At 53.5% G+C, this 18,577-nt stretch overlaps 2 protein-coding genes and 1 long non-coding RNA gene across 9 annotated transcripts in view; 1 reads left to right on the top strand and 2 right to left on the bottom strand.

Moving 5' to 3' along the window:
- The window catches only part of VRK3 (VRK serine/threonine kinase 3), a 49,203-nt gene extending 40,167 nt beyond the window's left edge, over window positions 1-9,036 (top strand). For 6 of the 7 annotated variants that reach the window (XM_019014977.4, XM_019014979.4, XM_055369869.2 and 3 more), the window contains 3 exons: window positions 4,491-4,549; window positions 6,263-6,422; window positions 8,722-9,036. In XM_019014977.4, the coding sequence (XP_018870522.1) occupies window positions 4,491-4,549; window positions 6,263-6,411 (208 nt within the window). In that variant the 3' untranslated portion in view covers window positions 6,412-6,422; window positions 8,722-9,036. Of the gene's footprint in view, window positions 1-4,490; window positions 4,550-6,262 lie in introns of all 7 variants that reach the window. The other variant, XM_063701491.1, reaches the window with a different exon arrangement.
- Window positions 9,037-11,778: 2,742 nt separating this feature from the next.
- Window positions 11,779-12,935, bottom strand: LOC129528593 (uncharacterized). Its single transcript, XR_008673887.1, has 3 exons — window positions 12,810-12,935; window positions 12,382-12,461; window positions 11,779-12,009 (listed from the first exon to the last, which is right to left on the bottom strand). It is a non-coding gene; the product is annotated as an uncharacterized lncRNA (long non-coding RNA).
- LOC101130387 (sialic acid-binding Ig-like lectin 11) lies at window positions 12,935-15,859 on the bottom strand. Its single transcript, XM_031007199.2, is given in 10 exon segments — window positions 12,935-13,132; window positions 13,134-13,216; window positions 13,219-13,332; window positions 13,404-13,661; window positions 13,791-13,838; window positions 14,121-14,384; window positions 14,534-14,581; window positions 14,899-15,183; window positions 15,315-15,698; window positions 15,769-15,859. Coding segments are annotated over 10 exon segments (1,773 nt in total).
- Window positions 15,860-18,577: the final 2,718 nt, after the last annotated feature.

The following is an 18,577-nucleotide window of genomic DNA, read 5'->3' on the forward strand; positions in this document are numbered from 1 at the left end:
TCTCGCAGCGATGGTAACAGGTAAAATGCCCCCTGAAGGACCATGAAGCTTTAAACAGTGGCAAGAAGGATGACACAGTTTGATGCTAATTTGCCCCAACATCCCTGCGGCAAGAGGAAGAGACAGGCCTTCAGCCCCCAGACTTCCGCAGGCAACCTCTGCATGGGAAGCCAGCCTCAGAACCTGCTAGAACACAAGTCCATTGCCCCATTTTCTTGGAGCTTATTTTTACACTTACTCTCTAGCTTTAACAGATGGTGCTGGGGTTTTCTGCTCACAGTGGTGAGACAGGTTTCTTTTGAAATGAAGCCAGGTGAAAACGAGTCACAGAATGAGTGGCCCACTGGAGTCCCTGTGTAAGTGAAGGTAGTGAAATGCTCCCTCACACACTCTAATGCGTTAGTTCAGGACAAGGCTGAGCTGTTCTCACAAGGAGACCCCAAAACACTGCAGCTTCCATGAGGGAGGGTTCACTTCTCTCACTAACAGTCCCAAGGCAGGAGACTGAGGGCAGTAGGGGGGCCTCAATTCCCTGTGACACACACACACATCCTTCTCTGGATACAACAGAGAGCACACATTGTGGGTGCCCAAGGAATAGCAGCAGATCTGGCGCGGTGGCTCACGCCTGTAATCTCAGCAGTTTGGAAGCTTAGGTGGGCAGATTGCTTGAGCCCAGGAGTTTGAGACCCGCCTGGGCAAAGTGGTGAGACCCCATCTCTACAAAAAAAGTAGCCGGGTGTGGTGGCACGCGACTGTAGTCCCAGCTACTCAGGAGGCTGAGGTGGAAGGATCACTTGAGTCCAAGGAGGTGGAGGCTGCAGTGAGCTGTGATTGTCACTGCACTCCAGCCTGGGCAACAGAGTGAGACCCTGTCTCAAAAAAAAAAAAGGAAAGAAAAATCGCAGTGGAATGAAGAACAACTAAGGAGTGAATGCTGAGCCCGCCCAGGCTTCAGTGTGGACACAGAGGTCGGGCAGACGCAGCCCCAGTGTCGGGAGTTCAGGGCTGGGAGGAGACACGGACAGGAAGCAGGAGCTGCAGGTGAGGGTGGAGGTAGCCTGGCACTGTGGGAGCAGAAGGGAGGCACAGGACCCCGCCACCGGCTCCTGGAAACCCTCACCTGGGAGATGCCTGACCTGGTCTCTAGAGAACACAAGAGCCTCCCAGGTGGGCAAGGGGGAGGCAAGATTCCTAGGCAGACAGGACAGCACAGCTCTGAACCCTCTCCACTTACGCATTCAGTGCCAGGTTCCTGAGGCCAGTGGCTGTGCTGGACACCCAGGTTAGAATCAGCCCATGGTGCCTCTGAACTCCAGTCTTGTCAGGGAAACTGGTCTCCAAGGCTCCCCTGGGTTGAGTCTTCTCCCCACTTCACTTCCTAACTCCTAAGAGCGGTCTTATCATGCTTTTCACATCCCCCCATCTAAAGAGACTTGTTGAATGTGACTGGTTCACAGAGAGGGTCTGCACTCACCAACATGGTGCAGGGTGAGTTAAGACAGGTCATGGTAATCATCTCATATCAATGATAGCAGCATGGATAACAGTAATTCCACAGCCCCAGCTCCAGACCACAACCATAGAGGGCCAGGCGCACAAAAATGCTCTCTGGAGAGTAGCTGGCAATGTTGACACTGTCCCCCAGATGCACCTCCTCACCCCCAGCCCAGTCTGTTAGCCCAGACAATAACCAAGGGGACCACAAGGGGGCGGTGTTGCTACATGCTCGTTTCCTGGCACCCTAAGGTGCCCTGCGCTAGGACGGTTTACTGGTATACATGGCCTTTTTCCATTCATTCAACAGATACTCATCTTTTGCACATTGTAGTTCACGACAGACAGAATGAGTAAAAGAAGGAGGAGAGGCCGTTGAAGTCCCCGAGGCTTTCTGGCATTCAAGGCCCCTTGCTGGGCAAAGCACAAATGAGAGCCAGCTTTGGACCCGCAGTTAGGGCTGCCCACCTGGCCAGGGAGAGCCCATGGCAGGCGGTGGCAGTGGTGTTGCTGTGCAGTGTATAATGTCCTGTTGATGGCACAACCGGGCCTTCCTGCATGTGTATGTCGATGGCCGCCATGGGACATCTGTGGACCTACGCACAGGCCCAGGAGGGACAGAGTTCCTCCGCCTGGAGGGGTCTGGGGAAGACTTCTTGGGAGGCCAAGCCCTCGAGCTGTATCTCAAAGGGAGAACAGCCACCTGCCAGAGCTCAGGGTGGGGAAGACCACCCAGGCAGCGAGAGTGATATGTGCAGAGGCATATGTGCGTGGATGTGTGGCCTCGTGGGCCTAGGAGTCCTTTGGTGTGGCTGGGACATGCAATAGGAGGAAGGAGTGGGGAGACGGAGTCAGAGGGTGGCCAGTGTGTGCTGGGGAGCCATGGGAGGGAGGGTCAGGGACAGGTGTAAAGAGACCCTCTGGGGCCACATGGGGATACACAGGAGGCCAGGAAGGAGTGAGGTCTAGGGAGAAAGGTTGAGGGCTGAGCTGGCCCCAGATCCATGGGGCAGAGGAGGACATGGGGCAGAGAGAGTTGAGAAACTGGAGGGTGGGGCTGGGGGATGGCGAAGGCAGGGTCAGAGACCAGTGACTGGGCAGGTGGTGGGAGCTGGCCCGATGGGCCAGGCAGAGAAGTGGAGGGGCTGGGCCTGGAGGATGGAGCAAAGGCAGTGGGCAAATCAGGATTTTTCCTGAACAAACGGGTGCGCGTGCATGCATGTGTTGGTGTTATACATATATGTGTATGTGTGTGTATGTACATATACAGTCAGTCCTGATTATTCAGAGTCCATATGTGTGAATTCTCTTACTCACTAAAAGTAGTTGTAACCCCAAATCAATTCTTGCTGTTCTTTCATGGCCACTTACAGACACAGTGTGGAGAAAAATTTTAATCATCTGACACACATGTTCCCAGCCTAGGGTGGAACCAGACAGCATTCTGCCTCCCTATTTCAGCCTCCACACTATATACGCTGGTGTCCTTTTCACTGTTTAGTTAATGCTACATTTTTTCCTGTTTTTATGCTTTTTGTCAGTGATTATGCCATTTAAAATGGCCTCAGCCAGGCGTGGTGGCTCACATCTGTAATCCCAGCACTTTGGGAGGCCAAGACAGGAGGATCAGACCAGCATGGGCAACATAGTGAGACCCCATCTCCACAAAAAATCAAACAGCCACCTAGCATAATGCTGAAGGGCTGTCTGATGTCCGGAAGCCTGAGATGGTTAATAATTCGTGTGTTTTATCAGCTTTGTTCAGGCATGAGCTACGGTGCTGTTGGCCATGAGTTTGTGGGGAGTTCTTATCATTTCAGGTTGCCTTGAGATTCATTTTAATGTAAGCTGGACTTTGTCATGCCAGAAACAAGGCTCGGTCACCGTCAGCACAGTTTGCAGTTTTCTACCTCCCAGTTCCTCCGTGTGGTTGACCCAGATATCTCCATTATGCAGCCGCCTCCGGGGGACCACCTCCCTCCCTTTGAGTCAGCCACAGACAGCCTACTTGATGGCCCCGCTGGCCCCCACATTCCACTGAACTGTGCGGATGCCACAGTGACCCCCTCTCAGGCACAGCATGACCTCCTGAAGTGGAGCCTGCTTGCTTTGAACCTACCAGTTAAAATCCCCTCAAAATGTTTGGATACCGCCCATTGGCCCCTCACAGCCACGAGCTCCCTGACCAGTGTGCGTGTGTGTGTGTGTGTGTCTGTGTGTGTGCTTGGGACGGGTGGGGAGGTCACCTTTGGGTGTGCGGTGTGCCCCCAGGACCTGTAAGTAATAAAATCTTTATTTCCATCTTGGATCTTTCCTCATCATCGAAGGGATCCTCTCCGTCTTAAGGATCACAGATTAAAAGAGTTCAATGCTAATGAATCAACAATACTTATTACATAAGATGTCTTCCAACAGAAACATACATAAAACAAGGTGTATTGTTTTGTTTTGTTTTGTTTTTGAGACGGAGTCTCTCTCTGTCGCCCAGGCTGGAGTGCAGTGACGCAATCTAGGCTCACTGCAAGCTCTGCCTCGCAGATTCATGCCATTCTCCTGCCTCAGCCTCCCGAGTAGCTGGGACCACAGGCACCCACCACCACACCCAGCTAGTTTTTTATATTTTTAGTAGGGACAGAGTTTCACCGTGTTAGCCAGGATGATCTCGGATCTCCTGACCTCGTGATGCACCCCCCTTGGCCTCCCAAAGTGCTGGGATTACAGGCGTGAGCCACTGTGCCCGGCCAAAACAAGGTGTATTGATCAGGGAAAATCGTGTGGCCAGAGGCTTGCAGGAAGCCAGTGCTGTTTCCCTTGGGAGCAATGGTAGTGGATTGGTTGATTCAGTGTTGACAGTGACTTTAAGAACATAACTTCCCTGGATGGCAGAGGGGACTGTGTATATATCTTAGGCTGTGTATATATCTTAGGCATTCTGTTTTAAAAGGTTGCTCTCCTTTCCCTAAGAGACCTTTCACGTGTTTCTGTCCCTTCAGGTTTGTTGATAAGCCGGGGCCCTTCGTGGGACCCTGCGGTCACTGGATCAGGCCCTCAGGTACGTCCTGAAGGGAGAGGGAACAGGCGGGGACTTGGGCGGGACCTGGTGGCTCAGATCCATCTTGGGGTGGCTTCTCCTTACACCTCTTCATTTTTTTTAGTTTTCCAAATTGCATTTGTAATACGTACCCATTGTAGAAAGACAAAATCATTAAAAATTCACTAGTGCCTCTGAACAACAACAAAACAAAAACACGCAACTTTTTTTTGAAGACAGGGTAATTTTTTTTTTTTATTTTTAAGACAGGGTCCAGCTCTGACATCCAGGCTAGAGTGCAATGGTACGATCTCAGCTTACTGCAATCTCCGCCTCCCAGGTTCAAGCAATTCTCGTGCCTCAGCCTCCCAAGTAGCTGGGGTTATAGGCGTGCGTCACCATACCTGGCTAGTTTTTTGTATTTTTAGTAGAGACGGGGTTTCATCATGTTGCCCAGGCTGGTCTCGAACCCCTGGCCTCAACTGATCTACCTACCTCGGCCTCCCAAAGTGCTGGGATTACAGGCAAGAGCCACCATGCCCGGCCATTTTTATGAACAAAAAATAGGCTAACCCTACATACATCTCATTCTACCTCTTGCTTTTTTCACTTAACCCTGGGGCCATCCTTCATGCCCTTCCTTATAGATGCACCACAGCTTTTATCAACAGCTGCACAATGGTCATGGTTTGTCCGCACCGTAACTTGTAAAGCCCATCCCTGTTACTGGGTATTTGCGCTGTCTTGTTGGGGTGTCGGGGGTGTTTGTTTTTCCTGTTGTCTTTGTGCCCCTCCTGAAGAGCTTTGATGCTTTTCTCCAAGCTGGAGGCAGAAATGGACAGACAGAAACAGGTAGCTTGTTCCCTCTGGCTCTCTAAGCTCATTTTTTAATTTTTTTTTTTTAATTTATTTATTTATTTTTTTTTGAGACAGAGTCTTGCTCTGTCGCCCAGGCTGGAGTGCGGTGGCGTGATCTTGGCTCACTGCAAGCTCTGCCTCCCGGGTTCAAGCCATTCTCCTGCCTCTGCCTCCCAAATAGCTAGGACTACAGGCACCCGCCACCATGTGTGGCTAATTTTTTGTATTTTTTTTTTTTTGGTAGAGATGGGGTTTCACTGTGTTAGCCAGGATGGTCTCGATCTCCTGACTTCATGATCCACCCGCCTCTGCCTCCCAAAGTGCTGGGATTACAGGCGCGAGCCACCGCGCCCGGCTGAATTACTTTAAATCCCTGGGTTCAGATTATGGCTCAGCTGCCCAAGTGACACTCCCCTCCAGTTCTACCTCTGTGAACCTTGGGCCTCGAGGATTTTAAGCTGGTCAACCAGAGGTTGGAGGTGGAAGTGAAGCAGGGCCCGCCCTCTTTAAAGATACATGCTAAATATTTATATGCAGGTAGACTGCATTGCTAGCTGGGATTTGCTCTAAAACACTGCAGGCCAGGGGAGGGGTCTTGATGAAACAAGATTGGCTGTGAGGTGATCCTTGTTGAAACTGAGTGATGGGTACTTGGGTGTTCATGCCCTTCTACTGGTGCCTGCGTATGACATTTTCCAAAACTGAAAAACAATTGAAGTCCTCTGGCAATGCCAGGCAACAAGAAAATGGGCACTTTTGCTGAGACCCTCATGCCCCTCAGTCCCCCACCCCTCCATCCTTGGGTGGAGACCCCCAGGATCGGGGTTGGGGGATGCCTCTCAGGCTCTCCCTTGCTGGGGGTTGTCTTGACCACAGAGACCCTGCAGAAGTACCTGAAGGTGGTGATGGCCCTCACATATGAGGAGAAGCCACCCTACGCCATGCTGAGGAACAACCTAGAAGCTTTGCTGCAGGATCTGCGTGTGTCTCCATATGACCCCATTGGCCTCCCGATGGTGCCCTAGGTGGAATCCAGGTGGGAAGAGCTTGTGAGGCTTAAGCCTCTCACCCCTTGCCCTTGCCCGAGCCCTGCCCCAGGCTCCAGGAGACACTTCCCAGAGGCTGTTCCACGTTCATACCAGGGCCCAGCTTCCCAGGGAGACACTGGGTTTTTCCGCAGGGTCCTTGAACTTCCCAACCTCCAGGAATGGCAAGTAGCAGAAACCCGGCTCAACTTGGCTTTAAGAAAAGTGGGGATTGATTGGCTGTTGTAGCTAGAAAATTACAAGGGGGAGCTTCAGGCACAACGGGATTCAGGGCCTCAAAAATAGCATCAAGACGTTGTTTGTCTCTCACCATCTTCTGTCCCTTCTTGCATCCATGCCTCCCTCTGTCCTTCCACCCGGCCACCTGTAGTCTCTACTTTCCTTTGGCCTGGCCCCCTTGGCCGCCCCATACACAAAAGGTAGCTGCTCCATGCCTTCGGGTCTCGTTCATAGTGCGCACTACCCCTTCCTGTGGATGACGGACACTCCTCACAGCCAGCAGCTGGGCGTTTGCTTAGTTTCCCAGATTTTTATTTTACAAACAGTGCTGCCTGTGCGCACAGCCCAGCTGCTGGCGCACGCTGTCTGTGGATGGAGGTATCAACTTGACAGTGCTGACTAGATGGCTTTACTTCCATCAGCACTTTGTGTAAACGTGCAGGAATTTTTGCAAGGTCGAAGACAGACTACACAGTAAATTTTGGCAAGGGTGCAGAGATGTGTGCTGAAGAGGAGCTTCTCCAGGCTCCTTTTCTCTCCCCGGAGTAGTCATTTCTCTCATCGGGGTTGGCTGGAACCAAAGCTCAGTGCTTTGTCTGACTTGGCACCACCCTGGGGGCATTTGGCAGTGTCTGGAGACACTTGGTTGTCAGGATGCGGGACAGTGGAGGCCGGGATGCTGCCTGACATCCTGCGACACGCAGCACGGTCCCCACCTCTACCCTCCCACAAAGAATCCCCCGGCCCCCGTGGTCAGCAGCACCACGATTGTGAGATCCTAGTCACAGGGCATCTTGAACAGCGTCTCCTTTTGGCGGCCTGTCTCCCTGTGCAGCGACGTTCTTCTTGGCACTTGGATTACAAGTGCTTCTGCATTCCCACAACCTTTCCTTACATCTGAGGCTGAAACATGAGCAGACACGTGTGTGTCAAGCGATCCGTGGAGCACCTGGGCACAGAGTGGGCCAGTGGTGAGGGGTGGGGGCTCTTTTCTCTGTGGTGGAGTAGCAGGCTCTCTGCCTCAACCAGAGGTGCCGAGAGTAAAGTCATGACCTGTGCCAATCTCCCTCTTTCCCCCACCTCTCCAGCTCGATACACAGCTCCTCCGTGCACCCAGTTATCCAGGCCAGACAGCTCGGGGTCCTCCCCAACACCCTTGCTCCCCCAGCAGCCTCCTCCAAACCTTCAGTCCCGGGTGAGACCGACCACGGGGTCACTTGTCACAGTCTTCTGCTGGCAGCCAGCTCCTCCAGGGCAGGGTCACGTCTGACTCTGTCATCTCTGCTTTTCTGGCATGGCAGAGGGCAGGGGCTTCGTCCTGTTTATCGATGGAGCGAGCCCAGGCTTCCTGTCGTCAGTGCCACTGTGTCTCACAGTGCCTTCCTCACCCAGGGCAAAGGGCGTTTAGAACCCGACACCTGACAACCTCCCAGGGTCTCCACCGTCTCACACCCACGCGCTCCCTGGAGGCCACTCACTCAGCCCCTTGGTTGGGAACATAACGAGGAGATGGCATTTAAGGAGCCCAGTGATCTTCGAGCACCTTGAAGGTCATCTCGCCTGTGCTCCACAGCAGCTCCTTGCCTTGGCCCAAGGCCGAGCTCCCTTCCTCCCCCGTGCACGATGCACCAGCCACACCCCCGCCCCTCTGATTCTAGACCAGGCCAAGCTGGACCCCACCCCGGAACCTTTGCACCTGCCATCCCGAGTTCTGGAAAGCTCCCCTCATCCTGGCTTTATGTACCTGCTGCTTCTCAAGACCCGAGGCCTTCCCCATCCTCCATGAGGCATCCTCACTGCCTCCCCACCCACTTGCTCATCATGTCACCTGTTTTCCACACAGCCCTTGTTCCCATCTGGAGGGAAGCGTGTGTTTAGTGTGTAGTCTCCACCCGCCGCCTCCTCATCCTAAGCCCAGCAGGGGCTCCTCATCCCGTATGGTCATGATGACATCCCCAGTACCTAAAAGATGACATCCCCAGAACCTAGAAGGTGCTTGGCATGAAGTGAAGGCATAGAGGGTGTTCCTTGAATGAATGAGACACTAACAGCATTTTTATTGTCTTCCAGAACTTTCCATTTGCAGTGTGCAACAGAAAAAAAAATGAAGCAATGTGACTCAAGGCCTGCTGTTTAATCACAGATAAGCTTCTAGAACAAGCCCTGGAATGTGCATTCCTGCCACTGGTTTCAGGATACTCATCAGTCCTGATTAGCCTCCCGGAGGGCCCCAGTTTCCCTCCCGTGAATGTGAAGTTCCCCATCTTGGTGGCCTGCCCTTCAGCCAGTGTCCTAGCAAAGCTGGATGGGGTTGGGCCAGCCCGCAGGGGGGACCCCTCCTACCCTTGACACCTCTGTGCTTTGGTAATAAATTGTTTTACCAGAGCTTGAGGAGTCAGTTATCTGCAAAAGTTCTTTTGGGGCCCAGGTGCTGTGGCTCATGCCTGTAATCCCAGCACTTTGGGAGGCCAAGACTGGAGGATCACTTAAGCCCATGAGTTTGGGACCAGCCTGGGCAACAGGGTGAAACCCATCTCTACAAAAAATACAAAAATCAGCTAGGCGTGGTGGTGGACGCCTGTAGTCCCAGCTACTTGGGAGGCTGAAGCAGGAGGATTACTTGAGCCCAGCAGGTCGAGGCTGCAGCGAGCCATGATTGCACCACTGCACTCTAGCCTGGGCGACAGAGTAAGACCCTGTCTCAAGAAAAAAAAGGAAGAGAGAAGCTAAACCCACCTCCCTGAATTTTGTCTTGAGTAACTCAGATCATGCATCATACTTTGGAGTGTGGAGAATCTGAGGCCAGGTAAGGAAGGAAGTGCTCTCAGATACCCTGACTCTCCTGTACTGATAAACCCTGCTCAGGAGAAGCGGGTGGGATCAGGGAACCGCTTACCATCTCCTGGCTGAAAGTGGGTGTTTGTACCCCTTTCCAGAAGGGGACATCTGCTAACAATAGGAAACCCCCCCGAACCTGTCCTGCTTAGACCCCTTGTTGCACATGAGTCTGTGAACCCTGAAAATTTGAGACGGGTCCAGTTAATTTAGAAAGTTTATTTTGCCAAAGTTGAGGACACAGGCCGTGACACAGCCTCAGGAGGTCCTGATGACATGGTCAGCGTGGTTGGGGCACAGCTTAGTTTTATACATTTTAGGGAGACTTGAGACATGAGTCACTGTAAGAAGTACTTTGGTTCCATTTGGAAAGGCGGGAAAACTTGAAGCAAAGGCAGGAAGACTCGAAGTGGGGAGGGGGCTTCCAGGTCACAGATGGGTGAGAGATGAACAGATGCATTCTTTGGAGTTTCTGATTAGCCTTTCCAAACTGAGGCGATCAGACATGCATCTATCTCAGTGAGCAGAGGGGTGGCTTTCAATAGAATGGGAGGCAGGTTTGCCCTAAGCTGTTCCCAGCTTGACTTTTATTTATTTTCGTTTCACAAGTCTATAAAAGATTAGGGGGGTCAGCTGCCCTTCAGCACCCAAATCAGGTGAGCAGACGGGTCAGCATCACAATATCAACACCGGGCTCCATCCTCTGCCCCTTGGGGCAGTGCCCAGTCCAGTGCCTCAGGGTCCTGGCAACCCCTGTGTCCTCCTCCCTCATCTCTTGAACCAGCACAGCCAGCCCAGGCTGACCCTGCTCAGACAGTGGAAGGAGCCCAGGTCCAGGCCCAGGGAAAGCCTGGACAGTGGCCACATGTCTCTGAGCCCAGTGTCTTCTGTCTCCAGAGCCCAGGTTTTGAACCTCCATGGGTTTTGGCAGCTCATCCCCCGAGCTCTGAGAGGAGGGCGTTGTCATCAGGACTAGATGCTGATCTCCCAGCACAGGAGACTGGGAATGGCTCAGGTGCTACCAGGACATGCAGCTGATGGTGGCTGGAGCCCGTTCTCTGTCCACCACACCCACACCCTGCCCCTTGCCCCAAAATGGAACCCTGGCTTAGATTTAATCAGACATTGGTGGTGGTGGTGGTGTTTTTTTGTTTTAGTTTTTGAGACAGTCTTGCTCTGTCGCCCAGGCTGGAGTGCAGTGATGCGATCTCGGCTCACTGCAACCTCCACCTCCTGGTTCAAATGATTCTCCCGCCTCAGCCTCCCGAGTAGCTGGGACTACAGGCGCCTGCCACCACACCCAGCTAATTTTTGTATTTTTAGTAGAGACTGGGTTTCATCATATTGGCTAGGCTGGTCTCAAACTCCTGACCTTGTGATCTGCCTGCCTTGGCCTCCCAAAGTGCTGGGATTACAGGCGTGAGCCACCACGCCTGGCCTATTATGCCATATTTTTACTAAAACTCTGTCTTTAAGTAACCTATCCATTGCATTATAATTGCCTACAGCTTTCACTACAGGAACATGCCGTGCAGGTGTATAGTCTAGGAGCAATGGGGTATACCGTATAGCCTCGGCGTGTGGTAGGCTGTACCATTTACGACTGTGTAAGCACATTCAAGGATGCTCACACGACAGAATCACCTAACCGTGCATTTCTCAGGACATATCCCCACACATGTGGAGATGTGAGGCATGGAAAGCAAGTTCTGCATGAAAGATGCAGTAATGCGCCTCAGCAGATGAGATGTGCAGAGCCCAGAGCAGCGCGGTTGACGCCATGGCCGGCCGTTCAGGGAACTGGCTCATCTTGCACGTGGTGCCTGTGGTTCCTCCCTAATGCACGTTCTGTGGAAGGAGGAGGAAGGAAGTTGGATGTGACCACCGCAAACACCATATTAGGATGTGAGTGGAACGCAGACTGCAGCTGCAAGGAATTTTGTAAGTAAATCCTGCAAAAAGAAGACACAGCTGGCTGGGCACGGTGGCTCACGCATGTAACCCCACCACTTTGGGAGGCCGAGGCTGGCGGATCACCTGAAGTCGGGAGTTCAAGACCAGCCTGGCCGACATGGTGAAATCCTGTCTCTACCAAAAATACAAAAATGAGCCAGGCGTGGTGGCGGGCGCCTATAATCCCAGCTACTCAGGAGGCTGAGACATGAGAATCGCTTGAACCTGGGAGACAGAGGTTGCGGTGAGCCAAGATCGCGCCACTGCACTCCAGCCTGGGTGACAAAGTGAGACTGTGTCTCAAAAAAAAAAAAAAAGTGAACCTGAAGGAGGGTCCGGACATGGTTTGGCAGGAGGGAAGGGTGTTTCAGGAGAAGAAACTACACGTGCAAAGTGTCAGAGCCACAGAGTCCTTGGCCCGGAGGGTTTGGGGAGATGTTGGGTGACGCAGGGAAAGGAGGGATCAGGAGAGTCCAGCAGGGGACAGACCATGCAAGGCCTGCAGAGGAAACACGGCCGCTCAGACTGTGGAGGAACTGGATGAGGTGGCATCTGGAAGCAGTCTGGAGTCTATTGGGAGAGATGGAGGCAAGAGGTGAGGTGGGTTCAGCGACCAGGGAAGAGGTGAGGCCCAGGCATGACCGGGGCCAGGATGGAGAAAAGGGCTCCAAGGTGACCTGTACTTAGGAGGAGGCACAAGTGCTAGTGATTTATGGGATCTGCAGGAGGGAGGGAGGTCAAGGTGGACACCCACACCCGGGTTCTGACGTTAGAGGTGGGGCTACCATGTCATCAGAGGGATGGGGCTCTCAACAAGAGAAGTGGGCTTGGAAAGGGAGGTGACGAGTCAGTTATGGCCAAGTTGAGTGGAGCAGTCCTTGGGGCCATCGAGGGGGAGGTGTCCAGCGGGATGTTGGAGGGTAAGAGGCCCACGACACTCACCTGGAGATTAGTCCGTGACAGTGTCTGAAGCCTCCATGCCCAATGCTGCCCTTGCTGCCTTCCTCCTGCAGGACCTCACTCTGGGTGAAGAGACCAGGGCCTGTGAGTGTGGCTGGATGGGGGTGAAGAGGGCAGCAGACTCACCTCCCTGTGCCCTGCTAAGGGGTTGGAGGGGACTGAGGCAGAGAGAGCAGGCCTAGCCCCCAGGACCTCCCTGATACAAGCAGGAACCTCCCCAGCCTGGACATTGGTCCAGAGTTGGGGACTGACAACACTGGCCCGTGTGGAATCATCACAATCAACTCAGCCTCTGCCTGGCCGCAGGCCTCTTTAACTGTCCAAGTACCCCCAGGATTGAGATTCTGGGATTCAGCAGTGTATCCTCTGCCCTCTCCGCCCCTCCCCTTGGTCCCTGGGGCAGGGCTCACCTGAGGAGGATAAGGCAGAAGTAGAGAAGCAGGATCTTCATAGCCACCTCCCCGACAGCCACCAGAACCACCCCCGTCATGGGCCCTGATTAGCCTGGAAAAGTGGGATAAGGCCCATTCACCTGCTAAACCACAGTTCCGAATCCTACCTCTCTTATTGCAACTTGGTTCTCCGGGCCCTTCCTACATCCCTGGATGCGGGACCTGGTGAGCCCAGGCCTCCCCACCCTACACCCTGACTGTCCGGCAGGAATCAGAGAGCTCTGGGCCCCATGGACATTCTGGGCCTCGGAGGTGAGCCTGAGGTTGGAGCCAAGCCCCCCCTTGGAGGATCAGGGAGCTGTTGGCCCAGGGCCCGGCTGAGCTGGGGGTGACCTTGAAGTAGTCCTGGCTGCTGTTCGCCTCCGCAGCTCCCCACCAATCCACCAGCGCAGAGACGGGGCCGGGCTGCCTTGGGAGGAGCAGCTGCAGTGCAGACCCTCAGCCTCCCAGGTGCAGGAGGGTCCCAGCAGCTGTGGGGGCTCTGTGGGAGGGAGGACAGGACTCAGCAGGGGCCCCTTCCTGGGACCCAGGTGTCCCCTTTCCCCCACTCACAGTGCACGGAGAAGCTGAGAGAGACGCGCTGGGAGCCCAGTGGGTGCCCAGCGTGGCAGGTGAACTCTCCTTCGTGCTCCATTTGAACCCGAGGCAGCTCCAGGACCCCGGGGTCTGAGGGCTGGGAGGGGCTCAGAATCTGTCCCCTCTGGGTCCAGCTCAGCCTGGCTGGGGGGCTGCTGTGGGTGACACAGACCAGGCGCAGGCTTTGGCCCTCCAGGACCCGGAGGGATGTGCCGTTCCCGAGGTTTTCCAGGACTAGGGAAGGAAGAGGCAGAATCATTGTGCAGCTCAGGGCTCAGGGACCCACCTGCGTGGGGACCCTCCAGACACCTGGACCCCCAATTTGGCACTGAGAGGCCCTGGCTCCTCTGTCCCCTTTCCTACCTGTCCTGTTTGCTTGGGAAACCATCACTCTCAGGTTCTCTGGAGGATCTGAAATGGAGACAGGGGACCAGCTCTAGACAGACCAGGGACTTCCTTCTGGGTAAAGGGAAGCATCCTGGAGACTGAGGTGGGGGAAGTGGGTGGGATAGAAGGGCAGTGCAGAATCACCCACTGAGTCCCAGACACAAACTGCATGAGGGTCTACACAGGTAAGAAGGTCAGTCCCCGAGGCCTGGGGTTCAAGACCCCCTCAGCTCTGGGACCCTGAGCCCAGCCCCTGTATCCCTCTGCCCTCCCAATGGACTCCAGGCCCCGGCTGGGCACACTCACACTGCACAGAGAGGTCCAGGGCTCGCTGCTGGGAGCCAAGCCTGTTCTCCGCTCGGCGGGTGTAGCGCCCTGAATCCCCGGCCTTTACCCCACGCAGCTTCAGCCCCAGGGTTCTGGGGCCCCAGGGGTGGGACGAGGAGAGGACTCTGTCCTGCAGGACCCAGCTCAGCGTGGCAGGGGGCTGGCTGTCAGCAGCACAGAGGAGCCGCAGGAACTGGCCTTCCTGAACTTCCAGATATATGACGTTTTCCTGGAGTTCCAGGGCTGAAGACAGGGAAAGAGAGAGGGTGGGGGTGGAGAGAGAGAATGGGGGGGTGGGGAGGCTGCAAAGAGGACCACATCCCCTCACCCCCCTGAAGCCTTTTCATCCCTAAAGAGGACTGGCCTAGCCCCAACCCGAAGGCCCTCAGTACCTGACGTGTTGTCACGTGAAATGCTGATAATAAGGTCTTTGGGGGCGTCTGCAACAAGATTGTGAGCTGGCTTCAGGGAGAGACGATTTGTTCCTCACACCTGGAAAAAAACTCCCTCAGGGAAAAGAAAGTGGGAACATCCCAGGATGGACAAATGACAACCAGCTCCAGGGCTCACACATGTGGACAGAGGATCAGACGCCATTCCCATCCCCCTCCCAGGGCTGAGCCGGCATCCTGGGACCCCACAGCTTCCTCTCCCTGGATGCTCCTGAGCTGGGAGCCGCTCACTGTCCCGCTGGGCTCCTCCACCTCCCCACCCACCGGGGCTGTCTGCACGCCACACCCTCCCAGGCCACACTCACAGGCCACACGGAGTCGGACGGTCCTCTGTGCACTCACACCCTTTCTGGAGAAGTCCACATGGCAGGTGAGGTCGGTGTCGTGGTCCTGGGGGCTGGGTGTGAAGCTGAGCACTGAGAAGTGGGAGGTGCTTGGTCTGGTTCTTCTGGGGGAGAGGGCAGCCCCCGTCCAGGAGAAAGAAGGGGCTGGACATTTCTTGAAAGCCCAGTTAAACACACAGATGACCGTCACCGGCTGCCCGGGCTCCAGGGTCTCGGGGATGTAGACATCAGGCTTCTGAGTCAGGGCTGGGACAGAGACTGGGGTGGGGAATTCTTGTGCTGCAGGGGTCCCTGAGAGCCCTCTCTGCTCAGCCCATAGCCTGTCCCCAGGGTCCCTCCCCAGTGTGACAGGCAGGGGTTCCCACCCCATTCCATACCTGTTACTTTTAGAAAGAACGCATTGTTCACGAAACTATGTCTCACACGGCTTCCTCTCTCCACCCTAAAGAAGTACCATGCCTCATCCTCCCTCTGAGCGTCTCTGATCACCAAGGAGCAGCTCCCCTTGCCGGGATCCCCAGTGAGCTGGAATCGGTCCCGGGTGCTCATTTTCACCTCTCGACTCTGGTTGTTTGTGGCCACAGGAGCACCCGTCTTTGGGCTGGTCCGTCCTTTGAACCAGTAGCCATAAGCAGCAGTAGACTCGTCCCAGCCATCCCGAGGGTAGGAGAGGTTGCAAGACACGATGACACACAGGCCCTCCGGCACCGGCACCTGCCTCTGCACTTGAAGACTGTAACTGGGATCCTTGTTCAGGGACCCTGGGGAGATGCAGAGGCTCAGCGGCAGCCCCAGCCCCTGCGTGGGACCCCCAGCCACCGACCCACTCACCCACCGCCAGCACGGGCAGCAGCAGGGGTAGCAGCAGCAGGGGTAACAGCAGCATCTCTGGGCTCTGGGGCTGGGCCTGTCCCAGGACCATCTGGCTTCTGGGCCGGCCTGGCTGGGAAGGAAACTCCTCCAGCAGGAAGCCTGGTGGAGGGGCAGTGACCATCCGCAGAGGAGGAGCCTCGGGAACCGCAATGTCCTGAAAGCTAACCTCCCAACTTCTCCTTCCACAGGGGAAGCAGCAGGGCAGAGGGCATGAGGACCAGCCCCAAACCAGGAAGGAGCCACCCTGGCCAGCCTCGGAGATGGGCAGTGCTAGGAGGGGATTGTCAGGGGACACAGGTGAGTCATGGCTGCAGGTGAGGTGATGGGTGCAGTCCCATTCATTCATTCATTCATTCATTCTCCAGGCAAAATCTACTCCATGCAGTGGGGGGAGGCAAAGAAGACATGATCCCTGCCCACAGGATCCTCACCTCCACTTATGTCAACTCAGGGTCCCCAGGCTCCCCAAAGGCACTGAACTCCCCTGCCTGTTGTGGGGCCGTCTCTGCAGCTTACACCAGGTTCCCAGCTCCACAGGGAGAAGGGGGCGATTACATAAGACCCCAGTGAGCTCAGGGGGCCTCATGCTTGGGGTTTAGTGCTCTGAGGTTGCCCCCTGGACATTCTTAATAATTTATCTTTTGATCTGTGTTTTGTAAATTTGGTCTAATTGGTTCATGGAGCCCCCACTGGGGAACTTGGACCTTACATCACAGGGTCCCAGCTCCGTCACCTCCCCACCCTGAAGCCCAGACTAGTTTGTGGCTCAGCCCAGCCCCAATTACCACCTGGGCATAGAGGTGGGTCTGGGTTGTGCAGACTCAAGGGCAGGGGCCCCAGCACCTCCCGATTCCCCAAGGCTGAGGATTTGGACATTAACTAGCAAATTTAAAACTCCATGAACAAAATGTGGTTTATTCATTTAATGGAGTATTATTCACCCCTAAAAAAGAATTACATTGTGACACCTGCCACAGCATAGATGGTCCTGACAACATTATACTAAGTGAAAGAAACCAGACAATATTGCGTGATTCTGTTCATCTGATATGACCAGAAGAGGCAAATGTAGAGACAGGAAGTAGATTTGTCATTCTGGGGGCCTGTGGGGAGGGAAGAATGGGAAGTGACTGTTTAATGGGTACTTGGTTTCTTTTTTCAATGATGGAAAAGTTCTGCAACTAGATGGAGCTGATGGTTGCACAAGAATGTGAATGTACTTAGTGCCAATGAAATGTACACTTTTTTTTTTTTGAGTCTCACTTTGTCACCCAGGCTGAGCGCAGTGGCGTGATCTTGGCTCACTGCAACCTCTGCCTCCCAGTTTCAAGCAGTTCTCGTGCCTCAGCCTCCCGAGTAGCAGGGATTACAGGCATGCACCACCATGCCCAGCTAATTGTGCACTTTAAAATGATGAAAGTAGGCCAGACGCAGTGGCTCATGCCTGTAATCCCAGCACTTTAGGAGGCTGAGGCGGGTGGATCACCTGAGGTCAGGAGTTCGAGACCAGCTTAGCCAACATGGCGAAACCCCGTCTCTACTAAAAACACAAAAATTAGCAGGACATGGTGGCGCTCACTTGTAGTCCCAGCCACTCAGGAGACTGAGACATGAGAATTGCTTAAATCCGGGAGGCAGAGGTTGCAGTGAGCCGAGATCCGTCACTGCACTCCAGCCTGAGCAAGAGAGTGAGACTCCATCTCAAAAAAAATAAATAAATAAATAAGTGGTTAAAGTAGTAGGTTTGTGTTATGGGTATTTTACTACAATTTATATTATTTTTAATTAACAAATAATAATAATTATATATGTTTATGGATACAATTTGATGTTTTGCTAAATGGATTTACAAAAACATAACCCAACTTTATGCTACATATAAGAAAGTCACTCACTTGGAAAGACATATACACTGAAAACAAAGAGATTGAAAAAAATATTCCATGCAAACAGAAACCAAAAAAGACAAGCAGGAGTAGTTATACTTACTCCAGATAAAACAGACTTAAAAGGCCAGGTGCGGTGGCTCACGTCTATAATCCCATTGGGAGGCCGAGGCAGGTGGATCACGAGGTCAGGAGATCAAGACCATCCTGGCTAACATGGTGAGATCCCATCTCTACTAAAAATACAAAAAATTAGCTGGGCGTGGTGGCAGGTGCCTGTAGTCCCAGCTACTCAGGAGGCTGAGGCAGGAGGATGGTGTGAACCTGGGAGGCAGAACTTGCAGTGAGCCGAGATCGCGCCACTGCACTTCAGCCTGGGCGACAGCAAGACTCCGTCTCAAAAAAAAAAAAAGAGAGAGACTTAAAAAAAAAAAAAAACAGACTTTCAGTCATTGTATAATGATAAAAGGGTCAATTCAGCAAGAAGATATAACTTTATGTAACTAAATTTATAGGCACCTCACACTGGAGCACACATAAGGGGAGAGACAGACTCCAATACAATAGTAGTTGGAGACTTGAACGCCACATTGAACACTCTCAGCATTAGACAGATCATCTGGACAGAAAATTAGCAAAGAAACTTTGGATTTAAACTGCATTTTAGACCCAAGGGACCTAAGAGATGTTTGCAGAACATCTTATCCCACAGCTGAAGAACGCAGTCTTCTCTTTGGCACGTGAAACATTCTCCAGGATACACCATATGTGAGGCTATGAAAGAAATCTAACATATTTATAGAAATTGAAATCATATTAAACATCTTCTCAGACCACAATGGAAGTGAAACTAGAAATGATTAATAAGAGGAACTTTGGAA

Source organism: Gorilla gorilla, chromosome 20, assembly GCF_029281585.2.
Source record: "Gorilla gorilla gorilla isolate KB3781 chromosome 20, NHGRI_mGorGor1-v2.1_pri, whole genome shotgun sequence".
Taxonomy (NCBI): domain Eukaryota; kingdom Metazoa; phylum Chordata; class Mammalia; order Primates; family Hominidae; genus Gorilla; species Gorilla gorilla.